At 54.1% G+C, this 23021-nt stretch overlaps 1 protein-coding gene across 2 annotated transcripts; it reads left to right on the plus strand.

Moving 5' to 3' along the window:
- Positions 1-1822: 1822 nt before the first annotated feature.
- NPR1 (natriuretic peptide receptor 1) lies at positions 1823-14776 on the plus strand. 2 transcript variants are annotated; one of them, XM_019713318.3, is made up of 22 exons: positions 1823-3011; positions 3707-3906; positions 4313-4426; positions 4786-4921; positions 5290-5381; positions 6119-6254; positions 6469-6553; positions 7337-7457; positions 7882-7956; positions 8096-8173; positions 8580-8684; positions 8930-9001; positions 9104-9260; positions 9536-9691; positions 9952-10120; positions 10767-10913; positions 10997-11120; positions 11246-11314; positions 11588-11762; positions 11866-11964; positions 13585-13676; positions 13830-14776. In XM_019713318.3, the coding sequence occupies exons 1-22, from the start codon at positions 2297-2299 to the stop codon at positions 13884-13886; spliced, it is 3174 nt and encodes a 1057-aa protein (XP_019568877.3). In that variant the 5' UTR covers positions 1823-2296; the 3' UTR covers positions 13887-14776. The 2 variants fall into 2 exon arrangements, with proteins under 2 accessions (XP_019568877.3, XP_074175093.2); XM_074318992.2 differs by having other exon boundaries at positions 1999-3011; positions 8927-9001.
- The last annotated feature ends 8245 nt before the right edge of the window (positions 14777-23021 follow it).

Raw genomic sequence — 23021 nt, forward strand, 5'->3', positions numbered from 1 at the left:
TATGTTTATTACCTAGACATTGTGGTGATGGTTTCATGGGTGTGTAAACATGTCCAAACTCATCAAATTGTATATACATTAAATACGTACAGTTTATTGTGTTATTATAGCTCAATAAAACTGTTTTCTTAAAAATATATATATATCCCAATCTCCTATCTACGTCTATGGAATCTGGAGCCCCACTAACAGAACAAAGACATCTCTTCCCAGGTCATTCCAACATCTTACATCCTACATCAGGGTTGTAAACAGAAACTGCAGCCAGTAATGACAATGAGTAAACAGGGTGGATAAGAACCGTGATAAACTAAATATCTCAAGGAGGTAAGGGGTACGTGGTTCCAGCTGACGATTCAGGGAGAGATGCAGGACCTACCTTACCAGCTCTGCAATATTTCAAGACAAGCCAGAACTCCAAATATTCAGGTACCATACGCTGGCTTTTAAGCGTGGGCAACTAAATTAAGTGTGTGTGTGTGTGTGTGTGTGTGTGTGTGTGTGTATGAGAATGGAAGCCAAACAACACACGCCCGCCATCTGAAGTTGGTCCATGGCTACTGTTTGCTCTAGACCATAATTATATTCAAAATTCTCCTAATACTCCATATACAGAAAACGTACTTCAGTATTCTTCTCTCTCTACACAAAATACCTTTCTCATTCTTCTACCCTTGTTTAATTATTTCTCTTTAGAGATTTTCTTGGCTCCGATGCAGGCAAAATAATGCTCACCTGGGCCTCAATGCAGTGTATCCCATCTCTCTGTTTTGGTGCTTAACGATATTACATTATGGTTATTTATCCCAAATAGAGCTCCTCAAAGGTACGGACTACATATATTTCTCTCTTTTGCCCTCAGCATCTAGCTGGTGCTTAACCCGTACGAGGTCCCCTGGAACTGTTTGCAAAACCAAGGAAGTTTGGGGACCTTGGGTGCTGCCCAGGCGCAGGTTTGGCGAGGTTGGAGGCAAAATACTGTCAATGACGCCTGTTGACCGTTAGAGGGCAGACGGATTCCACAGCGGTCCCGCCCTGCGGCCCAGCGGTCAAGTGCCCCCAACCTTCTCCCCAAATTACGCCTCTCCTGGTCATTTTCAACACCATCTCCCACCACCACCACGAACCCCATTTTAACAATCCTTCTCAACACAAAACACACGCACACAGTCACATTCCCGGAGCGGCACTGAGGTCACACCTCTTCCCCCCTCCAGACACCCTCAAGGTCTCCCTCCCTTGCCTACAACCATTTGGGAACTAAAGAGTTAACTTCATCCTTCCACCGGGTCCTTTTACTCCGCGGATCCGCTCCCTGGGGCGGGCGGGGTGGGGTGGGGCGATCCTAGATGGCCTGGATCCCCGGGTCCCAGGGCTCCCCTGCTTGAACGTCTTTTCCAGAAACGCGTCACCCTCCTGTCCCACCCCCACGTACACACATCCACACACTCACACCTTGTCCTGCCGAGAGATCCCAAACCAACAGTCTTTCTCTCTTCCCCCGACGGGACCAGGTAAGAAAGAAGGACAAGATGTGGGCGCAAGACGCCCCCGGTGGCTCCCAAACTCTTCTCTATTCAGTTCTCCTTCCCATCCCGGAGCCCGGTCGGCCAGGGCCGCCTCTCTGAGGGGGGCAGACACTGGGCGGCCCAGAAGCGGGGACAGAGTCTCGGGGCAGCGCGCGGGCTGTGGGCAGGGGAGAGCCCGCCACTTGGGGGCAGGAAGGAAAGAGTTAAAGATCCGGGATTGGCTCTGCTGTCACCGTTTCTGGGAGGGGAAGCGGCCGGGAGGGAGGGTTCGCAGCTTGGCTCGGGTCCTCCCCAGTTCCCCCCGGGCCGCCGGAGACTTGGGCCGGCCGGACGCCGCTTCTGGCTCACTCGCTGGGGCAGCGCTCCCGCACTCACGACGCTCGCTCCCCTTTCCCTCCCTCGCGCCCTCTCCCACCTTCTCCCCGCAGCGCGAGCAAGCGCTCTCTCTTTCTCCCTCCTAACACACGCACACGCACACGTTCTCGCTCACTCGGGTCCCCTGGGCTGCCGCGCTCCCCTTCTCGCGCCCACCTGCTCCGCAGAGCCCTCCGCCTGCGCGCGCCCAGCCGGGGGTCCGCCCGCCCTCCCTCCCGCCGCGCGCCCCGAGCGCTCCGGGCCGTGACCGTCGCAGCTGGAGTGGACAGCGGGTTCCCGGGTGGGCGCCCCCGCCCCGCTCCGCCCCCCTCCCACCGGGGCGCGCCCTGAGCCCGAGCGGACGGCGGAGGCCATGGTGGGAGCGCCTGCCTGCCCCGGTGCCCGCTGAGGTCATGCAGCGCCCCGCGGACCCCACCGGCGCCCGCCGGCGCCTGCCGCTGCTTCTGCCGCCGCTGCTGTTACTGCTCCCGGGCAGCCACGCGAGCAACCTGACGGTGGCCGTGCTGCTGCCGCTGGTCAACACGTCGTATCCGTGGTCGTGGGCGCGCGTGGGCCCGGCCGTGGCACTGGCCCTGGCCGGGGTGAAGGCTCGGCCCGACTTGCTGCCGGGCTGGACGGTCCGCACGGTGCTGGGCAGCAGCGAGGACGCGCGGGGCGTCTGCTCCGACACCGCCGCGCCGCTGACCGCCGTGGATCTCAAGTTTGAGCACCAGCCGGCGGTGTTCCTGGGCCCCGGCTGCGTGTACGCCGCCGCCCCGGTGGGGCGCTTCACCGCGCACTGGCGGGTGCCCCTGCTGACGGCCGGCGCCCCGGCGCAGGGCTTCGGGGCCAAGGACGAGTACGCGCTGACCACCCGCGCCGGGCCCACCTACGCCAAGCTGGGCGACTGCGTGGCGACGCTGCACCGACGGCTGGGCTGGGAGCACCGCGCGCTCGTGCTCTACGGCTACCGGCCGGGCGACGACCAGCCCTGCTTCTTCGTCGTGGAGGGGCTGTTCTTGCGGCTCCGCAGCCACCTCAACATCACGGTGGAGCACATGGAGTTCGCCGAGGGCGACCTCGACCACTACGCCAAGCTTCTGCAGACGGTGCAGCACAAGGGCCGAGGTGACAGCGCCCCCGGGGCCGCCGCGGCGCCCCAGCGCCTGCAGCCCTCTCTTCTCCCGCCTGCCTGCCTCCTCCTCCTCCTCCTCGCGGCTCCTCACTCCGGTCTCAGCCTCCTCGGCCCGTCCCACCTCTGAGTTGCTATTTCCCTCTCTTTCTCCATCCCCCTCTTGTCGTTCCCACGCTCCCCTCTCTCCTCACCTCCCCGACTGCCCCACCACCTGCCCACCGGTTCTCCCGGAGTTAAGAGGAGGGGGGGGAATGCCTGCTGCCGCCCTGGCACTTAGTAGGTCCTGGCTTAGCTCCCATCCCTGTTTTCTCGCCCATTTTCTGTCTCTTCCCAACGGCCTCCTCCCCTCCTCCATCTCTTCCTCCCCTTACTCCCACACACCCGCTTCTCTCCAGTCCCCTCTCCAGCTGGCCCTCCTCTCCCTCCTCCACCCCTCCTGACCCCACCATCCCCACCTTCGGCTCTGCTGTTCCCACCGTCCCGATCTCTGCTCCTTCTCGCCTCCCACCTCCGCCTCCCACCCACCCATCGCCCTCTTTCGCCTGCCACAGCCTGGACTGAGACAGAAGTTCACTGACCTACCCCAGGGTCTCAGAACGTCCCCCTGGAAGCCCCAGCTTCTCCACCGGAAGAGAACCCCCTGCCCCCGGGACCTCGGCGGCTGTCTGACTGTCCTCTTCCTCCCCAGTTATCTACGTCTGCAGCTCCCCAGATGCCTTCAGAACTCTGATGCTCATGGCCGTGGAAGCCGGCCTGAGTGGGGGGGACTATGTTTTCTTCCACCTGGACCTCTTCGGGCAAAGCCTGCAAGGTGCACATGGCCTTGACCCCCACAGGCCTTGGGAGAGAGGGGACGGGCAGGATGTCAGAGCCCACCAGGCCTTTCAGGTGAGTGTCCAGGTGGCAAGCTGGGCTGTGGGACTCCCAGCTGGTGGCACGTAGTGTCTGGGCAGTGGGTGCCTCAGTGTCTAAAAGGATCCCCAAAAAAGAGGTTCTTGATGCTCCAGGGAGTTGGATGACAAAGGACAGGGGGCCGGGGACTCAGAGCCAGGAAGCAAAAAAGATTTGGGAATGGCCTTGCGGTGGAAGGAGGTGCGAGTCCTGCAGACTGACAGGACTTGGAGAAGCCGTCCCATTGGCTCTCCTGCGTTAGAGCAGGCATCACCTCACGGGGCGGGCGTAGGGTCCAGTGTGACCTTGAGCTAAGCAGAGCTGCCGCTCCGGGAGTGGGTCCCAGGGTCCTGGGAGAACAGGTCAGTCCGCAGCTCACCCGTCCCCACTGACCCCTCCTCAGGCTGCCAAAATCATTACGTATAAAGAGCCGGACAATCCCGAGTACTTGCAGTTCCTGCAGCAGCTGAAGCGTGTGGCCCGTGAGCAGTTCAACTTCACCGTGGAGGATGGCCTGGTAGGAGCAGGTCCTGGGACCCTCCAGTGGGCCTCCAGCCCCTTCTCCATGGCCCTCTGCCATCCCAGTATTCCCAGGTTTCCTTTCCCATTGTTTCTGGGGGGCGGGGGTTAACAAGTTATTCAACCTCTGAACCTCACGTCCTCATCAGTAACATGGGGGTGCTTTGTCCTGCCTACCTGCCTCACGCAATTCAGAAGCGGTGGCAAAGGCGGAGGCATCTCATTAGTAGTAAAATCCGTCAGGCAGTGTCTCCCATCCTCTTCCTCCCGGCTTCCAGCACCTCCATTCCCTTCCCCACAGCGCCCACTGTGCCCTTCACGTGTCCCACCCCAGCCAGGCTCTGTTCGCCCCTGCAGGTGAATATCATCCCAGCATCCTTCCACGACGGGCTCCTGCTCTATATCCAGGCAGTGACGGAGACTCTGGCACATGGGGGAACGGTCACCGATGGGGAGGGAATCACGCAGCGGATGTGGAACCGGAGCTTCCAAGGTCAGGGCCTGGAGGTGACAAGAATGGGCTGCCTTGGGATGCCCCAAGCAGGAGGCCATGAGGAGCCTCTTGTCCTGCCGCACAGGACTCGCCCACGGCCCACGCCAGTCCTCTCCTCTCTTCTACAAGGAGCCACCACAACTTCCTTTAGGCCCAGCTGCCCCTCCCTTCTCCCGAGCTCCCTCGAGAAGTCCTTCGAAGTGTCCAACCCCCATCATTCCTGCTGCTGAAGTGTCTGTCCCTTTTATTATCATTCCATATGGAATGGGCAAGGCAGCCACGATCAAGGGATGGAGATGAAGTGGGGGGTTGTCCCTGAACCTCCTTCCACTCCCTCAAAACACAGCCACCTCCCTCCATGCCTCCAGGTGTGACAGGATACCTGAAAATAGACAGCAATGGAGACCGGGAGACCGACTTCTCCCTCTGGGATATGGACCCTGGGACTGCCACCTTCAGGGTAAGGCTGTGCCCCAGAAGGCAGTGCTCCCCCACAGCCTGGGCCTCTGTCTGTTCTGTGCTCACCCTACCGTGCTTGGTCACTTATCTTACGGAGACCCCTGGATAAAAGAGACCGACTCCTGTCTGGGGGACCAACCAGACCATAGGGACTAACAGGCAGTATCCTTAGGGAACCCCATTGACAGGAAAGAGCACAGCTCAGCCTCAGGAAGTCCGGTGTCTCCTAAGGTAGGCAGGACGCATCCCAGCAGAGACAGGGCAACCGAGGGCCGAGATGGACGCACATTATGCGTGTAACTGCAATCAGGAACAGGAAGCAGCTGAGCACAGGCGCCAAGGAGCAGATGATCCAGGGAAGGCTTCCTGGAGGAGGGGTACATGGATTAGGCCCCGGGAATGTGGACGGAGAACACTGCCTTTTCCTGTTTTCTATCCACTTCAGCCTAAGAGTATAAACTCCCTGAGGGCAGGGCTGGGTTCTATATGGAGTTTTTTCCATGTGAATTTTTTTTTCCCCTTGAGGAGTTTTCAAGTTTTCCCACTCTGATGACATGGGGCATGGGTATGAGGTCTGTATCCACTCACAGCAGGGGCTTGGTAAATAGTTGACAGCCCACATGTCGGCCCTGGAAGCAGAGACGGGTAGGTGGGGCAGGTAGGAGGCAGGACTGCTCCACTGGACAGGAGGACCCCAACAGTCCTTGCCTTCCCCCCACTGCCGCCCTCCTCCCACAGGTCGTGCTGAACTACAATGGGGCTTCTCAAGAGCTGGAGGCTGTGTCAGGACGGACACTGAACTGGCCCCTGGGGTACCCGCCTCCTGACATCCCCAAATGCGGCTTTGACAACGAGCACCCAGACTGCAACCAAGGTGCCTGCCCCCTGCCATCCAGGCCTCCATCCACCCATGGGGCGTCAGATAGGTTCTCCTGTCCCGCACTGAGAATCTTCCAGAGAGACTCCCTCCTCCTGCCCTTGTCTTCCCTTTGTCCATCATCCTAGTTCACTGGTGGACTGTGAGAAGGTTCTCCCTCCTGCTGTCTAACCAAAATGTCTCTTGCTGCAACTCGAACTCTCTCCCACAGCCCACTTCTCCGTCCTCGAGGCGCTGGCGTTGGTGGGCAGCATCTCCCTGCTCAGCATTCTCATCGTTTCCATCTTCATCTATAGGTGAGCCTTCGGGTGAGGGTGAGTGAGGCGGGGACACCTGGAGAACCAACAGCGGGGAAGGGAGAAGGGGGGAGGGGACAGCTGAGGCAAGGCCAAGGGAGATGGGGGACAAGAGCCTCAAAAGCCTTAGGAACCAGGGAAGAGAGGAGGAGGAAACGGGGCGTGGGGACCAGAGGAGCAGAGCGCTTGGGGGAGTAGCTTCACGGGGCTGTGGGTTGGCAGTGGGCTGGCTCATCCTCCCTTCCTACTTCTGCCAACTGGATGGGAGCAATGGTTCATTCAGACCCCTTGGGGCTGGGCCCGTTAGCTGAGCAGGATGGAGAGCCCTCCAGAGAGACAAAGGAGCCCGTTCCTGCCTTCCAGTGGGGCTGAAACGAAAGTGCAAAAGTTACCGACACAGGGAAGGAAGGAGGGAGGGGAGAAAATCAGGGCTGGTCGAGCGTAGACCACGTGCAGGCACCTCCATGCACAGCATTTCTTTTCTTATAAGTGTATTCTTATAACAATGGTTTAAAATAAATACTGAGGTCCCCAGTTTCCAAATGAGGACATTGGACATGAAGACGTGAGACTCAGCAAAATGAAGTAACTACCCCAAGGTCCCAGGGAGGCAGGATTTCACCCAAGCCGCCTGACTCTCAGCGCAGGGGACAGTCCCCCATCTGCAGTGGGGCTGTCTCAGCACAAGCAGTGGTCCCAGGGTTCCCAGAAGGGGCTGCGGGCACAGCACCCCTGGCCTGGTCAGGGGCGCAGACCTGCTCAGACGTAGGTTTCATGCCCCAGGAAGATGCAGCTGGAGAAGGAACTGGCCTCGGAGCTGTGGCGGGTGCGCTGGGAGGACCTACAGCCGACCAGCCTGGAGAGACACCTGCGGAGTGCGGGCAGCCGGCTGACCTTGAGTGGGGTAAGGACACTGGTGTTGGGGGGTATGGGGGAGAGCTGGGGACGGGGGAGGGGGCAGTGCCTGCCGGGGAGTGTGTTCTTATAACAAGGAGCAGGGAGCAGGGTTCTAGTCCCAGCTCTGCCTTCACTTGCTGCGTGACCTTGGGCGAGTCACCGCCCTTCTCTGAGCCGACCTCAGATAGTGGTTACATCTATACAGCCTCCCTCTCCCTCGGGGCTCTTTCAAAGGTTGAAGATAGTATATGAGAAACTACATTTAAAACAACAACAACAAAAAGTAAATGAGAGGGTTTCATGGTGCGGAATGAGAGGCAGGATGACAGAGAGAGAAGGCAGGTAGTGAGGACCAGAGCTCAGAGCAGCAGGAGGGAGAGCTGGGCTCACGTGGGGCCCCTGGGCTGACCATCCCTCCTGTTCTCCTTCAGAGAGGCTCCAATTATGGCTCCCTGCTCACCACAGAGGGCCAGTTCCAGGTCTTCGCCAAGACAGCGTATTATAAGGTGGGCATAGGGACCTGGGCAGGTGTGTTCTGACAGACTGGAGAGGATCCGGGAGTCAGGGGTGGGGGGTCAGGAGCAGCTGGAGTCCCCTGGGCACTGGGCTGTCTCCTCACAGTGACTGGCTCCATTCCTTGCCCAGGGCAACCTCGTGGCTGTGAAACGTGTGAACCGCAAACGCATTGAGCTGACAAGAAAAGTCCTCTTTGAACTGAAGCATGTAATGTTGGGGAGTGAGGCAGTGGCCTGCCAAGGGGTCCTGGGGGGACACAGAGGGTTGGCCACCAGAACTGGTTACCCTGGGATGGGCCCTTGCATACTGTGGGTGGGAGGAGGGGTGCACAGGTGAGGGAGGGAAGACTGGAGATATATCCTGCAGGAAGGTCTTCCAGGGTCCATCCTCGATGCCCCCGGCGATGGAGGGCTTAGGAGGCAGAGGGAGCAGGGAACAGATTCTGGGGGAAGGTGGGCCAAAGGACGTGGGTGGGAATCACCAGGAAAGGTCCTACAATGCTTATGGAGAATGAATAGGGAATAAGGAGAGTGCGGGGGTCCCTGAGGGAGGGGGACCACTTGGTGAGTAGTGAGGTCTCTGCCAGGCTCCTGACGCTGGCTCCCACCTACAGATGCGGGACGTGCAGAATGAACACCTGACCAGGTTTGTGGGTGCCTGCACCGATCCCCCCAACATCTGTATCCTCACAGAGTACTGTCCCCGTGGGAGCCTACAGGTGAGGGGACAAACGGGTGTCAGGAAACCTGCCTGGGTCTAGCCCTGACTCTGACCCTGCCTGGCTGTCTGACCCAGGCAAGCCTCTCCCTCTTCCTGACCTTTATGTGGCCTGTGTGGGGGGAGTGCAGTGGCTTTAGAGTAAATCCAAAGCTTTGTCCTGGTCTGCCGGTTTCTGGCAGTAGAACCCCTGCACTCCTCCTTGGGGGACTGCAGGGCACATGTCTGACTCTCAGCGCCCAGCAGGACATTCTGGAGAATGAAAGCATCAATCTGGACTGGATGTTCCGGTATTCCCTGACCAATGACATCGTTAAGGTATGTCCAGGAGAGCCATGCGTGTGGCAGAGGCGTGCTTCTCCTCTGGCCGGAATCGGAGGGCTCTCTCATGGCCAATCCCCTGACTCCCACATTCCCCAGGGTATGCTGTTTCTACACAACGGGGCCATTTGCTCCCATGGGAACCTCAAGTCATCCAACTGCGTGGTAGATGGGCGCTTTGTACTCAAGATCACCGATTATGGGCTGGAGAGCTTCAGGAACCCCGAGCCAGAGCAAGGACACACCCTCTACGCCAGTGAGTCCAGACCCACTCTGCCCCCAACCCTGCCCCCAGCCCAGCCCAGCCCAGCCAGGAGACCAATCCATGCCTGGCCTCTGTGGGCTTGGGTGCACCTTTCCTGACTCAGTTTATTCATCAGTAGAATGGGGATGCAGATGAAGGGGTCTCCAGGCCTCTTCCAGCTCTAGCACACAGTGTGGTTGTCTCCAGTTCTGTGCCCGTCACATCTTCTAGCCACATCCTTTAGCTCTGGGCCCTTCACCCTGTGACTCCCGACCTCTGCCCCGCAGAGAAGCTGTGGACAGCCCCTGAGCTCCTTCGGATGGCCTCGCCCCCTGCCCGGGGCTCCCAGGCTGGGGACGTGTACAGCTTTGGGATTATCCTTCAGGAGATTGCCCTGAGGTGTGGTGTCTTCCACGTGGAAGGGTTGGACCTCAGCCCCAAAGGTGAGAGGGCCATGTTGTCCCCTCGCCGCACCACAGTCTCAACTAACCCCATCCTCAGAGAGCGGGACCGTGGAAATGCCACACCTTCCTTGTGGGAAGCTCAGCCCCCACCCACGGCTCCCTTGCGGCCAGTGGTCCTGACACGTGACTGGCCCAGTTCCCTGCGGGGCCCACCTGCCCCGTGCTGGTCCTGGGCTCCCCACCCTGGCTCTCAGGCCCTTGGCTGACTGTGGCCCTCAGCCCCTCTCCCCACCACACAGAGATCATCGAGCGCGTGACGCGGGGTGAGCAGCCCCCCTTCCGGCCCTCCGTGGCCTTGCAAAATCACCTGGAGGACCTGGGCCACCTGATGCAGTGGTGCTGGGCGGAGGACCCCCAGGAGCGGCCGCCCTTCCAGCAGATCCGCCTGGTGCTGCGCAGGTTTAACAGGTGGCTGGAGCCCCCCAGCCTCCCTTGCCCCTCCACCACCGCATGCCCCCCTTAAGTCTCATGTGGCAGTGGGAGTCACTGACAGTCCCCCTTACCGAGCCTACTGCAGCCACCAGGCTCACAGTCCCCTTTGGGAATAGCATGCCACCCAGATGTCCCCGCAACCCCCTACATAGCATAACCCTCTCCTCCACCAACCCTGCCACCCCACACCCTCCCTGCCCAGCCCCCCACGACTTCAGTGGTGTGCAGTCAATGGGGCCTCCTCCCCTCCCGCCTCTCTGCCTCCCACAGGGGCTCCCCCTCTTTGAGCCCCCACCCCATGAGTCCCCCTGAGGCCCAGGGCCTCCACACACCCCGCCAGCCTCCCTCCCGCTGTTCTCAGTTGATCCCTGTCCCTTTGAGCCTCCCCCCAACTCATCGTGTTCAACCAAGTTGAACCAAAGAGCCAGGATGCGGGAAAATTCGGGCTTCGCAGTGATGTCTGGGAGGTGCACCCAACTTTCCTGCTACCCTTTCCCCTGCCACCCCATCCTGCTGTGCCCCCAACACGACCTTCTCTAGGGTCCCCAGGGCAGCTGGGAGGGCTGACCTTCCGCCTGGGTGCGCGGGGTGCACTGCCCTTCTCACGCCCTCCCCCCCCCAGGGAGCACAGCACCAACATCCTGGACAACCTGCTGTCCCGCATGGAGCAGTACGCCAACAACCTGGAGGAGCTGGTCGAGGAGCGCACCCAGGCCTACCTGGAGGAGAAGCGCAAGGCCGAGGCCCTGCTCTACCAGATTCTGCCTCAGTGAGTGCGTCTGCCCCTGCCCACCTGGCCTGCCCCATGCCCCGTGCGGGCCCCACCTCACCCTCTGACCCCTGACCCCTCAGCTCAGTGGCTGAGCAGCTGAAGCGCGGGGAGACGGTCCAGGCCGAAGCCTTTGACAGTGTTACTATATACTTCAGTGACATTGTGGGTTTCACAGCCCTGTCGGCGGAGAGCACGCCCATGCAGGTGAGTGGGGCGCAGCCGCAGGTGAAGATCAGGCAGGTGTGCTTGGCTTAGCATCTCCACTTTTCCCACCCAAGTCCAGGGGGGGGTCCCTAACTCCCTGCCCCTTTGGCTCTCTTCCCTTCCAGGTGGTGACCCTACTCAATGACCTGTACACGTGCTTTGATGCTGTTATAGACAACTTCGACGTGTACAAGGTGAGGATGGAAATGGGGATGCAAAGGGACAGACAGACTCCAGGACAGGGTCAGACGAAGGTGCAGGGCAGAATGACATAGAATCTTTAGGAAAGGAGACCAAGGGACATGGACAGAGACCGTGTCAAGGGAGACCGAGCAGGCAGAGAAACCGCGCAGGGGATGGGACGTGAGGAGAGACAGCGGCAAGCGGATGGGGGGACAGAATGACATTGCACAGGTGTTGGGGGCGGTACAGGAAAGACAAAGTTCCAGCTCTCGCCGCCCTCACAGGTGGAGACGATCGGCGACGCCTACATGGTGGTGTCGGGGCTCCCCGTGCGGAACGGGCGGCTGCACGCCCGCGAGGTGGCCCGCATGGCCCTGGCGCTGCTGGACGCGGTGCGCTCTTTCCGCATCCGCCACCGGCCGCAGGAGCAGCTGCGCCTGCGCATTGGCATCCACACAGGTGCGGCGCCGACGGCGCGGGGAGGGGCTCCGCAAGGCTGGAGCCGAGGAGAGGAGGCTTGGCCCCTCCCACCGGCCTCAGGTCCCACCTCCCGCCCCTCCAGGACCTGTGTGTGCCGGTGTGGTAGGGCTGAAGATGCCCCGCTACTGTCTCTTTGGGGACACAGTCAACACCGCCTCGAGAATGGAGTCTAATGGGGAAGGTATGGTGGCCGCTCCCTAGACGGGATGGGAGGGCACAGTAGCCGGAGCCCAAAGCTCCCAAGGCCCGTTTGTGTCTGTGCAGCACCTGTCCCAGCTCCTAGCCCTCTCCCCTCCCAGGCTCCTGCTCCTAAGCGTTCAACCTTGCCAGATCGCCTTGAATCTAATCATTGACTCAGACCCTAGCTGCCTTCTCTTGACAGATGTTTGGAAAGTCTTCCCAGGGCAATGGTCACCAGTTCCCAGCAGGAAGTCCACTTTTTGGGCCCCTGTGCTCCTCTTGGCTGTGGAAAGGGCGTGACTCTCAGCGCTAATGCTGACCCAGTGGGGTGTCAATTTGCTACACCTCCCTGAGCCTCACCTGCACAAGCGAAACGAAGTATCTATCTCACTGCTGTGAGAAAGCCCAATTATATGAGGAGCACATAATTTTCATTCAAGTTGTCTGAGCCTCTGCTGTTTATCTGCAAGGTGGTGCCTCTCTCAGGTTGTAAACAACCTAGCACAGCCCCTGGCACACAGTAGGGACTTAATAAACACTTGCTCCCACCTCTTCCCTTGGCCTTACTTCCTGTTGCTCTCCCACCCTTCTGCTGTGTTCAACACAATTCAATCCAGTGAACGTTTACTGAGCTACTACCAAGAGCCAGGCCCTGGGGCACAAAAGCGTCCCAGACCCCCAGTTAGCTGAGGGGCCATGCAGAGCCCATCCAAGCCTCATGGCAGGAGAAGGGCTCTGGTTCAGCAGATTCCCTGGGCACTGTTTGGGGCCATCGGGGTAGGAGAAAACCCCTCACTGAGGTCCAGTCCTCAAGGAGCATGTTCTCAGAAGTGGTTCAATGACAGAGCAAGGCCACTGTGCTGCAGACCCCAGGAGTGGTGGTGACAAGTTCAGAGGGAGGTCAGTGGATCAGTGGAGGGGAGTGGGGCCACCTGGTCAGGAGTCAAGAGGCCTGGGTCTGAGATCCACCCCCACCCCCCACTCCCAAGGCCAGAAAATGAGGGCAGTGAGTTAAGTTACAGTGACAGCCACCACTGATGGAATGCTTCCCGCGTGCCGGACTGAGATGGGCACTGTCGCTATCAGCATTCTACAGGCTAGGAAAACAAGGCACAGAGAGGGTACGTGACCGCCCTACGCCAGTGCCCAAGCTGTGGTTCGTACTAGGCAGAGCAGGATCTAGTCTGAGCCCCTCACCGCTGTGCCACACTGCCTGTCTAAAGCCTGGCGACACGCTCTCGAGTGCTGTCCAACAGAACTTCCCGCAGCGATGGGAATATCCGGTCATCTGTGCTGTCCAGTGTGGTAGCCTCTGTCACAGGAGGCTATTGATCACTGGAAATGTGGTCGTGTCACTGAGGCACCGGATTTTTAACTGTACTTAGTTTGAATTCATGTAAGTTGAAATAGCTCTACCAGGATGGAGGGCACAGCTTTCGAGTTCGAAGGGAGGGGCTAGTATGGTCAAATACCACGTGGAAGGGGTTGGACTCTGAATTAGGAGGCTTCCTGGGCCAAAAGGAGGAAGGGAGAGCGTTTTTCTACCCTCACAGTCCCAGATTTCCCCTGCTCCCTTCTCTTGCATCCCTCACCTTCCTTTCTTCTTCCCTGTCCTACTCAGCCCTGAAGATCCACCTGTCTTCTGAGACCAAGGCCGTCCTGGAAGAGTTTGGTGAATTCGAGCTGGAGCTTCGAGGGGATGTAGAAATGAAGGTAGAGAAGGAAGCCCCTGCCCTCACCACCCCTTGGGGCCCCAGAGGGGGTTCCCTTCCCCCAGGCCCCTCCTCAAGCAGCCAACCCCACTCCCATCATTTGGGAAAGTGGGCGTTCTGCTCCCATGCCAACTTCCTCTTCTTTTCCTTCCAGGGCAAAGGCAGAGTTCGCACCTACTGGCTCCTGGGGGAGCGGGACAACAGCACCTGAGGCTGACCGCGTCCCTTCCTGGCCTTCCGCACCTCCCTTCCCGGTGCCAGAGGTGCCAGGCCTCCGCCTCACCCCCAGCAGCCCCCCCATTGCCAAAGATTCGGGGAAGTGGTTTGAGCAGGTCAGGTGTGCTGACCTCAGTGGACACACCACCTGTTACCTCTGAAAGAGGACTGGTGTGGGGGAGATGAGGCGCTCAGGACCGGGGCACACATGTAGGCCCACAAACCCACTGTCTGCCCCGACTCGGGCCAGGCTGGGGTGTGGATGCCTGGGCCCTCCTCCCTCAGCCTTGCTATACTGTGACTTTATGGGGAGGGGGACGAGCCACCTTAGGGGGAATAGGAAAGGGGAGTAGAGGTGAATCTAGGGGGTGAGGGAGTCCACATCTGGCTTGGCCCCCATGGGCACAAACACCCCCCTGTGTCTCCCCACCCAACACTGGATACAGTGCTCAGGGGAGAGGGTGCCACGCAGGGGCTGCAGGCCTGTACGCCTTGCTTCTCCTGTGAACGGACACCATTAAAATCTTGATTCCAGTGACAGTGTCTCTTCTGGAGGGAGAGAGGGTTGCCGGGAGATACAGCCATGGTGTCCACCATCTACGTCAGATAAGACGGTTTCTCAAGCTGAGAAAGCGGTACCTGAAAGGGCTGCAATTCCCATTCAACCCTAAGGACCCAGTGTCACAGCCTAGGAATCACCCCAGCAGTGCCGGCACTTTTGGGCTAACGACTCATTTCCACCCTTAAGAGTTACTGAGGGCCCCAAAGAGCTTTTGTTTATGGGTTGTATCTATCGCTATAGACCACATTACAAATTAAAACAAGCCCTATTAACTCATTTAAAGTAACGATTGATATAATAAACTTATCATGTTCATAACCTTTCACTGCTTTATCAAGGACATTCTTAAGAGAAACTGGCTTTTTTTTTTAACTGCCAGTCTGTGGTAATGAAGCTTGCAGTGACTAGTCTGGTCTGCTGCCTTGATTTACGTTAAGACACCAGCAGTTTTACCCCCATTGCTTTCGTGTCCTCAGTGCAAATAAGGCAAATCACGTATTAGTGGAAGGATGAACATTTTGGCCTCACCCATCCCGAGAGGGTCTTGGGGACCCCCAGGGTCTGTGGCCCCACTTTGAGGATGGCTGTATTACCCAATGCCTGGCATACAGCAGGAAGGGGGTGTGGACCAAATGGAGAGTTCTGGCACCTCCCGTCCTAGGAGGCCTGGGAGCCAAGAAGGAGGAATGAGGATGGGAAAATATGGATCCCTTTTCACCTCAGTTGAGATTTGGTGATTGTCCACACGCCCCTCCATTCCCATGCCAGTGGTGATAAATGGGAGTGATCTTTGCAAAATGACTCTCAGCCAGCCGGGCAAAGGGCCGTCCTGTCCCCGCTCCAGCCGCCCACCCCACCCCCTTCCTGAGCAGGCAGGCAGGAATGCAGAGGGGGAGAGGTGGCTACAGCTTCACCTCCCCCATGGGGAAAGAAAGTGCCAGACATTTCTTCAGTGCCATCCATCAAGTGCAGACAAGCCCCTCCTCCCACCTCCCCAAGCCTCTTCCTGGAGTCCACACCCAGTAGGACCTCGAGGTAGGAGTGGGCAGGAGTGGGCGGCTGGGAGGCCTGCCTTCTGGTCTGTGCTCCCTGGTTCGCAAGAGGTGGTCTGGGGTGAAGGAAGGATATCGGGGGATCTCTCTTGTCCAGTGACCCTTCCTGGTGTTCTGTGCTCCCTGTCCCCCGTTTCTGGCCTCAGTCAGATTTGATTTATTGAGAAAGGGAGCTGGCCTGGTCAAGTCCTCGCCCTCCTCAGCCGAATAGCACTCGGTAGGCCCAAGGCAGGGATGGTTGCCCTGGTAACCACAGCACGCTCACCTTCCTGGGGGACCCTGGTGGCCATGTTGACTCCCAGGCCCCCATTCTTCCTCCCAAGGCTACTGGAGGGCCCCCCAGGAGAGAGTGGGTGTGCCAAAGTGAACGGAGGGGCCTAGCCAGTTAGATGGCGCTGGGGGCTGGCCTGGCCAGACTGGGGCTTTGGGGAGGGGAGGCCCGAAGTAGGGAAGGGGGGCGGGAGCTTCAGTGAGACAATTGCAGGAAATTGCGGGTCAGATCCTTCCGGGGCAGCCCGGCTCCACTGCAGCCGAGACTGGGGTGGGGGGTAGGGGGTGGGAAGGCGCGCTGGGCCAGGGGCTCGAGGAGAGGCCTTCGGACTGGATGATTTCACAGCTCGAGAACTTTCACTGGACCTGAGGAGGTTTCCTTCCGGAGGAAGGCCCCTGAAGCCAGGAAGAACTGGGAAAGCCATTACGGAGGGGTGGCGGGGTCCGAGGGCAGCCATCGCGCCTGCCCTGCAAGTCGAGGAGCCGGGTCTGCGCCAGGAGCCGCGCCCACGCGGGAGGGGCAGTCTGGCCTCGCAGTTTCCCGGCTGTCCTGCTTCGTCGGTCTGGGAGGCATGGGGGGGTCAACGGGGGTTTCCCTGGAGTATGATAGGAATAATAACAACAGTCATCGTTGGCATTCGACGGTGCCTTGAAGTTGACAGAGGCTTTCACATACGTTATCTCATCAGCCCACGTGACACCCTTGGAGGTGGGGGCAGGCGGGCAGCTGAGGGTAGGAGGGCCCAGCTGAGGCCCAGCTGTGGGTAGGAGGGCCCACTGTGGACCGTGTGTGGAGGGAACCCCAGCCCAACCAGCCTTGCACAAGACGGGCCTGGAAAAAGAGCTGACGGAAGACAACTATCCTCTCCCTCACCCCCTCTTTTTTTCTACGTCAAGAGCTTGGATAATTTATTTATTATAGCAGTACATTTAGTAATAATTTTTTAAAAATGATTTATTCCTTTCAGGACAGATCCGTGGAATCGAATTAGCAGCGGGGGCCCGTTTTGCAGCCCGAAAGTCATTTTTTAATTAAATTTCAGGAGCTGTAAAAATATAAAAATAAATAAATTAACCATAAAAACAATACCTAATGCTGTCCAGGGAGATTTAATCTCGTTGAGTTGGAAGGCAAGTAGGGTTACAGACGAGGTGTTTATCGCCAAGATGAAGGGTTAGCATGCTGATGAATCTGGTGGCGCACAAAGCAGAGGCAAGGATGCTGGGAAAGGGGAAACCACAGGAAGAGGAGAGGTGGGGAGGCAGGAACCCACTTGGTTGTGCTGCTAACCCCAGCTTTAGTGAAGGGGTCCAGATAGGAAACACCCCCACCCACCCAGGTCCCTATTACACACTGCTCTACCCATGAGTGGCTGAGCTGGTTGCCATTTAAGAACATACCCATAGCAAAGATTCCGCAATCAAGTACATCTGGTGATCCCTGTGGCAGCCCTTCTGCATGTGATGCAACTATCCACCATTACTCTCTGCCTTGGGCTTTCAAATGTGGCCCACACATGGCATACCTTGGCTGCTGGTATGTCCCATGGTCAAGGTCAGCTTGTCCTGCCTCAGCCCACCCGAGTCCCAGCAGGCCGGAGCCAGGCCAGGGTACCACCGAGATCTCTGTGTTCAGAACTGGAGCACTTTCAAACCTCTATCAAGTGAGAGGCGGTGTGATGTTGGTTTAGAGGCTAACTCTGGAGACAGCCTGCCTGGAGGCAAATCTCAGCTGTGCCCTTCGTAATCCGTGTAATCTTGGGCAAATCCCTCCACTTCTCGAGGACTCAGTGTTCTGCTCTGTAACATGGAAATGATCAGAAGACCTACCTCATAGGGTCGCTTTGAGGATTACGTGAGTTAATTCTTCCCAGTACATGCTTAGAATGCTGACTGGCAGGCATTAAGAACGAGATAAGTATTTGCTAGTGTTATCAAGACCATTATGCAACCATAATGCTACATATAAGGCGCTCCTGCTGTTCGGAAAAAAGTTGGAAGTGACACGCAGCTCATGCTCAGACCCCTTGATAAAAGGTACTCTTGAGAACTAAAAATCTTAAGAAGAAAAAGTAGAGGTTGTGCGTCCAGCTGCCCATCCAGGGCCGAAATCTTTTTAAAATATCTGTGTATTCTTCCATGTTCTACTGGGAAACTTTCAGGGACTTAGAACTCAGACCATTCTATTTTTCACTGGCTGTAATTGGAATATTCTTCCTGACAAGAAGATGGAGATATTTCCATCAGTAGAATTCCTTTTGAGGGAATCGTTCTGTTTATCGACAATGGGGCTTGCCACCTAAGGAAGGTGCATCTTTGTTTTGCTGAGCTTTGAACTGAGTTTTTATAGAAATTGTGAAGCTCAGGATGAACTAAACCCACTTGTGAGATAGTCGAGAGAAGAAGCAAGGGAAGAGGTATTTCAGTAGCTGAATTGGGGCTTTGGAGACCAGATATATTGAATAGAGACTTTTTTAAAGACTAATGTCTTTATTGTTTTTTTAGAAATGACACACACTTATACAAACAGGTACAGAGAAGAAATAAAAGTCACCTAAAATTCTGCCATTGAAATACTAACATTTGATGAACGTATTTCCAATGTGAATTGTATATTGGTTGATTTGAGTGTTTAATATAAACTCCCTTTACATTTATTGAAATGCCAGTCCTCCTCTCACCGCTTCTGTTCGTCCTAGGATTTCCCTTCTAGCTACCCACAAGTCTCCGCTCTCTTCCAGCAGCAGTGCCTGCTGCACTCTCCCCCCATCCCACCCCCCACCCCCACCTGTTGGACTCTCAACAACGTAACATCACTAGTTTCTTTAGAGATTTCTCCAAGATCTGACTACAAACTCTTTACCATTTATCCTGGGTGAACTCCTGTGGGTTCGCCCTAGGGTGTCAATGTCCCTTTGACAACCTGCTTCCACATCTGGAGCAGAATCTGTGCAGGTGCCATCTGAGGACAGCAAAGAGCAGGTACCTGTCACCTCCCTGCCTCTGTCACACAATGGGCTATTGTGGAACTTGTGGACACACATACAGCACCTCCACCCCCCTCACTTTCACACAGTTTCTCTCACATTGCCGCTGTGAATCCAAGCCTCTCCCATCCTGGTCTCTGTTAAATTCTAAAGTGAAAAATACCTATTTTACTAAAGATTTCATACAAGAGATGGGGAAGAGGAGGGTTATGTCACACAAAGCACAGTATTTCTATCTAAAAACTCCATGACACCGGTTTACTATCTCCTCAGTGTCCGTCTCCCGCTGGGCCCCACCCAGGGTGGATCAGGTTTTGTGAGTCCTGAAGCTTATACAGTGTGGTGGGTCCTCTTTAAGAAAAAGAATACAAAATTAGGTATGAAATAAATATTAGAATGTGAAAATAAATTACAACAAATTTCAAAAAGCTGACAAATATCCAAATGTATCAAAACCTAAAAAAATAACTTTCTTTTTTTCAGATTGGGTTGATCCATTCAACGATCAATCGACACAGAGGTCACTTCCATGTCTTGTATTGGTGTAGAATTACCCCTGGTCATTCACAGAATGGGAAAGAATTCACAAGACTCAGAAAAGTAGGAAAGCATGGAAAGTTTTATTGAAGCTTGGGCAGAGAGAATGCTGGTGACAGTGTCTAAAGAACTGTGCACCCTTTAACTGTATTTACCAGTTTACACATTACTACGTTTTTTCTCTCTCAATCTCTCTCTCTATGTAGATAAATAGACAGACAGACACACACACACACACACACACACACACACACACACACACACTGGTTACATGTCCTTTGCTAGATATGTACATTATAAATATTTTCTCCCAGTCCATGGCTTGTCTTTTACTCTCTTAACGGAGTCTTTAAATGGACAGTTCTTAATTTTAACTAAGTCCAATTTATCTAAGAAATCTTTGCCTATCCCACTTCACTAATTTTTAAAAATTAATTCCAGGAGCTCACATTTAACCCCATTTGCTTTGAATCCTGTCTGGAATAAGGCCTAGGCATGTCATGTAAATAAGCACATGTATCACTATAAATGTCTTCTGGTTATATTTAGTTATTTAGTTAATTCTGTTATCCCATCAAGAACTTTTTCTATGCAATCTGATAATTCAGTCTACTAGCTGGTAGTCTCAGCTTTATCTTTTCTGTAGATTTTATAAGCATTAGCTTTCTAGTCTTTACCCTAATCCTTTCTTTAATTCATTCTGTCTGAGGCAGGGAGTTTCCACCATTGTCACAACCCGAACCCACTCAGGATCACTGGGCACTGGATTGTTCTTTGATGGAGGAACTTTCTGTGGCATTGTGCGTCTTTTGTTTTTCTTGATTCTAAGACCTTATTATTTTATTCTTATTAATAATAAAACTGTAGCCTCCCTCCCCCCAAAACTTGCTATTTGTAAACTCAATTGTCTTCTAGACAGGTTGGATTTTGACCTGGAAGGTCCTTTGTTCTGGAAATCAACTGGATAGGGACAGAATCAGGGTAGAGCTGAAGTTCTCCAGGGGACAGGAGGAAACTATTATGACGCTAGTAGAGCTCCATGTTTTGATTTAAAAAAAAAAAATGGCCAGGATATAAATGTTAATTTTAAAAGGCAAGAAGCAGAATTTGTAGAACATAATCTCATTTTTGTTCAAAAACCAAATGAAAACAACCAATGAAAGAAATAAACTATGCACATGTGGATGTGTGTTTATGCATGTTTGAAAAAATAGAAAAGGTTATACAACATATTGGTAACATTGATGACTCAGAAGTGAGAATGGGGTGAAGGGGGAAAAGAGGGTTCATTTCTACTTTGATGTTTGAATTGTCATAATGAGTTTTTATTACTTACACAGTTCTTTTTAAATTACAGAAATTAAAATAAGTCTTGGGAGAATATGTTGCTTAGGTAGGGATGAGTCAGATAAGATGGGAGGATTTGAGAATTTAGAAGGTATCTGAGAGGATAGTTTAGTAAAATTAGAGAAGTGGCAGCATGTTGAATGATTTGGAAATCCATTGTAATCCCTAAGGAGATATATATTATAGATAGTATTGGCGAGAGAGGGATAAATTCCAGAGACATTTCTAAGAAAAACTCAAGAGCCCTTTAGTGACTCATTGAATCTGGGAGAAAAAAAAGAATGAATGTCAACAAAAAAAAAAAAAAAGAAGAAGAATGAATGTCAAAAATAACAAGCTTCTGCTCTTGGGTTGCTGGGGACAAATACTGACACTAACCCAGATAAAGCAATTAGGAGGACAATCTAGAGCTTCCAGAAGCCTTTCTAATAATGAGTAGTGAATCAACATTCCCAAATACTTATTCACTTGTTTGTAATTATTTAGATTATTTAAGATTTCACGTGTGTTAGGTTTAGAACTAGGTGCTTTGAATTAAAGCGTTATCAGTTTTTTGGAGTTTATTACAGTAAAGATGCTTTTATTTATCCATAAATCTTTTCTTTTGTTCTTGGCCTGTTTGGATTTTATTTTATTTATTTTAAATGTGTTTTTCCAGGACCCGTCAGCTCCAAGTCAAATAGTTGTTTCAATGTAGTTGTGGAGGACGCAGCTCACAGTGGCCCATGCGGGGATCAAACCGGCAACCTTGTTAAGAGCACCGTGCTCTAACCCACTGAGCTAACCGGCCACCCGTTTGGACTTTTTAATTTAAAAAATAATACATGTACATTGTAGTGAGTTTAACAAAAACAACTACAAAATTATAAACGTTAAAAATTTCCAAATCACCACTCCATTTTCTACTTTGTATTAATAAAAAGGCAGTATGATGTAGGGGTGAAGTGTGCTTGCCCTGGGACCAGATTCCTTGGGTCTCAGATCCTAGCTGTATTATCTGCTTGGGTGCCCATAACAAAATACCATAGACTGCGTGGCTTAAACAACAGACATTTACTTCTCACAGTTCTGGAGGCTGGGAAGTCCAAGGTCAAGGTGCTAGCAAAGGTTTCATTCTGAGGCCCCTTCTCTCGGCTTGTAGGCCACCACTATGTTGCTCACAAGACATCTTAAACCATCAAAGCATAGAAAGTGTAAGTTTCCCAGTCGTCCAGTCTCCTACCCAGAGACAACAATTACAGGGGGTTTTATGTATGCTTCCAGAGACAGTCTCTGTATTTACAAATGTATACTTATACATTCCCCCAGTTCCCACTTTAAAAAACCCACACATAAATAGAAACACAAATATGGGGTTCTAAGCCTTACTTTTCTTTTTTCACAATATATCTTTGTGTTTCCAGTGACCCATAGTAAAGTTATTGTAATGACTTAAGTTTATATTCTTCATGGCTAATGCAGTGCTTTGACTTTGAAGGAATTCAAAGCATACTCAACAGAACTTCCAGAGCTGGAAGGGTATTTAGAGATCAGCCAAGCCCTTTCCTAATTTAAGGGTAAAATAATTTGCAGAAAGTCAAAATGACTTGTCTAACGTATATATTATGCTAATATATAATAAAAGAATGAATGAGTCAACTTAAAGAACCACTTCAGTAAGTGTATGTATAGTTAAAATGCTAAGCCAAGTGTAGAGATAGGGTCACCTGTGGTGCTAACATCTGTAGTGTTTTCCAGTTTAAAAAGTGAGCTCACTCCCATGAGTCTCAAAGACCTTGTCTCCATTTTATATAAAGTATGAGATATGGATTTTTTTTAAATAGTGAAATTTGATGTCTTTGGATCTGTAAGACAATCCTACAGTGCTCCTGAAAAAATGGAAAATGCTACTGAGATACAGATGGGGAACCAGAAAGTATAAAGGGACTCATGCAATCAAGGTTACACTGCACTCAAAATAGATCTGGGCTACGGCTGAGAGTAGAATGTCTTCAGTGACAGAGACTCCGTCCCTCAGTGACATTTCGCAAGATCTAGTGTTGGCACAACTCAATTTGGACAAGTGGGTCCATGCATTTCTTTTTTTCAACGTCTAGCTAACAACTGCACGCGTGAGCAGATACACTTGTGTGATGCACCCTCAGCTCTGGGAACTGGCTCCGTAACATCTGATGGCGTTTGCTCCGGGGCTGCTTAGGGATAGAGCGCCGCTCTCTCGCCCTACACGGCCAATTAGTAGCTGGGCTTGGGGGTTCCCAAAGCCACCCAGGGACAGTTCCCGGATTTCTCTACCCACCCAAGCTCCAGATGGAGGGAGGAAACAAGGGCGAACGCCAGCACCGCGCGTGCGCCTGAGCGCACGCAGGCGCAGCCTC

This window comes from Rhinolophus sinicus, chromosome 7 (assembly GCF_057876585.1).
Source record: "Rhinolophus sinicus isolate RSI-liver-muscle chromosome 7, RSI-T2T, whole genome shotgun sequence".
Lineage (NCBI taxonomy): Eukaryota > Metazoa > Chordata > Mammalia > Chiroptera > Rhinolophidae > Rhinolophus > Rhinolophus sinicus.

What these genes read in the sequence shown, in the direction of transcription:
- NPR1 (XM_074318992.2), top strand. Translation starts at nt 2,297, where the DNA reads ATGCAGCGCCCCGCGGACCCCACCGGCGCCCGCCGGCGCCTGCCGCTG. An exon ending in AGGACACACCCTCTACGCCA is followed by an intron (nt 9,261 to 9,535) that starts GTGAGTCCAGAC and finishes TCTGCCCCGCAG; the next exon opens with AGAAGCTGTGGACAGCCCCT. An exon ending in GTTGGACCTCAGCCCCAAAG is followed by an intron (nt 9,692 to 9,951) that starts GTGAGAGGGCCA and finishes CCCACCACACAG; the next exon opens with AGATCATCGAGCGCGTGACG.